The sequence below is a fragment of the Eimeria mitis genome, genomic scaffold, assembly GCF_000499745.2.
Source record: "Eimeria mitis Houghton genomic scaffold, Emh_scaff1383, whole genome shotgun sequence".
NCBI classification, from domain to species: domain Eukaryota; phylum Apicomplexa; class Conoidasida; order Eucoccidiorida; family Eimeriidae; genus Eimeria; species Eimeria mitis.
Genome location: NW_013569003.1, coordinates 7,075 through 8,624, shown reverse-complemented (window position 1 = coordinate 8,624; position 1,550 = coordinate 7,075). Strand labels below are relative to the sequence as shown.

Below are 1,550 nucleotides of genomic sequence, written 5' to 3'. Positions count from 1 at the left end.
ATATATATATATATATATATATATATATATATATATATATATATATATATATATATATATATATAGAATACATAAAATATAATGAATGAATTAAACCTGAAGCTGCGTGTACAGCGCAGAATAAGTTGTTAAAATTTTGTTAATTTCGGCGGGCAGCCGCTGAGAGGCAAACGAAAGGCAAAGCGAGGGAAAGGCCCACACAGCTAGCTGCTGCTGCTGCTGCTGCTGCTGCTGCTGCTGCTGCTGCTGCTGTTGCTGCTGCTGCTGCTGCTGCTGGGTTGAACTGCCCTAGTTGCAGCGTTAGGTAGTGCCTGTCTGTCTGCCTTTTGCTGCATCTGAGGGTTTATAACAAGGGGCGGGAAAGCGAGGGTTTAGGGTTTGTGTTTTGTTGTATTTCTGCGTTGTTTGAATGCGAGGGTTTACGAGGGTTTATGAGGGTTTATTGGGGGTTTCGATTGTCTGTGTGTTTAGGCCGTACAGATGCAGGCCAGTTGGTTACGTAGGCTTAGGCGGACGGTGTTCTGCTGCAACATCTGCGCTGCTGCTGCTGCTGCTGCTGCTGCTGCTGCTGCTGCTGCTGCTGGCTGTCTGCTGAGCCGCAGCACCTCTCGCTGCAGCGTAGAGAGCATGGAACCGAGAGGCCCCGTCCCGCAGCAGAGCGCGGGGGGCCGCCAACTCTAGGAGCCGCCCCTCCCCCACCACCCCCACGCGGTGACAGACTGAAGGCAGGTGCTGCAGGCGGTGAGATATCAGCAACACGCTGCCTCGTCTGCGTAAGAAAGGAAAACAGAAACATACACAGAAGAAATAAAACCGAGAATAGAGAAAGAGAGAGAGGGAGCGAGAGAGAGAGAGAGAGAGAGAGAGAGGGAGAGAGGGAGAGTGAGAAAGGAGAGGCAAAAACAAGCGGAAAGAAAACCAAAAGAGAAAGCAGAACAAAGAACAAGGTGCATAGACAGCCGAGCGTAGAGAAACCAGAGAAGAAGTATATGAATATACGATATTTCTTGCAAATAAAAAAAAAAATAAATAAATAAACTTATAAATTCCATAAATATATATTATTTCTTTATAATTACGTTATAAATTAAATAAATTAATATATTTTTTTTTTTTTGTGTGTGTGGTTGGTTACCTGAGGCACCGCCGCACCACCGGCACCAGCACCTCCTGCTCCATTGCCGGGTCCATCGCGCTGTTTGCTTCATCGAGACAGAGGATGGGGGCCTCTCGCAGCAACGCTCTGCACAGACAGAGCAGCTGCTTCTGCCCTATAGACAGACGAATGCTCTGGCTGCTGCTGCTGCTCCCCTTCGGCCCACCCATACGGTGCTGCACCGCACCCTCCCCCCCACCAGATCGATGTCCATACACCTGCTGACGCTGCTGCTGCTGCTGCTGCTGATGCTGCTGCTGATGCTGCTGCTCCTTCCCAGAAGCACCAGAGTCGGCAGAAGCTGATGAACGCGATAGATGCTCGCGGCCTTCGCCTGCAACACATGCAACACACGACACCAAACAACTAGATACACATGTACACGCAGCAGCAT

The 1,550-nt window shown here is 49.2% G+C and overlaps 1 protein-coding gene across 1 annotated transcript in view; it reads right to left on the bottom strand.

Moving 5' to 3' along the window:
• Positions 1–495: 495 nt before the first annotated feature.
• EMH_0035840 (ABC transporter, putative) overlaps positions 496–1,550 on the bottom strand; it is a gene marked incomplete at both ends in the record, with an annotated part of 3,808 nt that continues 2,753 nt past the window's right edge. The window contains 2 exons of the mRNA XM_013495014.1: positions 496–769; positions 1,136–1,490. Of these exons, the coding sequence (XP_013350468.1) occupies positions 496–769; positions 1,136–1,490 (629 nt within the window). The remainder of the gene's footprint in view (positions 770–1,135; positions 1,491–1,550) is intronic.